Raw genomic sequence first — 331 nt, forward strand, 5'->3', positions numbered from 1 at the left:
CCCCCCCGCTCCGTCCCAAGGCGGGGCTGGGCTCTCCGGGCGAGCGGCACCATGCCCAACCCTGGTCCTGTAGCCTCACAGCCCACACACCTTGTTGGCAGTGGTGCGGCGCTCCAGGAGGAGGCGGAACCGGTTGCAGGTCCGCTTGTTGTCCTTCAGCCCTTGGCCCAGGCCCCGGTTGTCATCCTGCATGAGGCGCCGGTCCAGGATCACCTCCAGCTGGCCTGCAGAGAGCGGGTCCCAGCGCCCCAGGCTTTAACATGAGCCAGCCACCCCGCATGGCCCCTCTGCTGCCACGCATGGAAATGCTCCCACAGGACTGGCGGGCGGC

The 331-nt window shown here is 68.9% G+C and overlaps 1 protein-coding gene across 1 annotated transcript in view; it reads right to left on the reverse strand.

The window, feature by feature from the left end:
* The window catches only part of LOC104075261 (alpha-mannosidase 2x-like), a gene marked incomplete at its 5' end in the record, with an annotated part of 4,355 nt that overhangs the window by 1,846 nt on the left and 2,178 nt on the right, over positions 1-331 (reverse strand). The window contains one exon of the mRNA XM_009575703.1: positions 91-224. Coding sequence (XP_009573998.1) covers positions 91-224 — 134 coding nt within the window. The remainder of the gene's footprint in view (positions 1-90; positions 225-331) is intronic.

The sequence above is a fragment of the Fulmarus glacialis genome, unplaced genomic scaffold (assembly GCF_000690835.1).
Source record: "Fulmarus glacialis isolate BGI_N327 unplaced genomic scaffold, ASM69083v1 scaffold18824, whole genome shotgun sequence".
NCBI lineage: Eukaryota > Metazoa > Chordata > Aves > Procellariiformes > Procellariidae > Fulmarus > Fulmarus glacialis.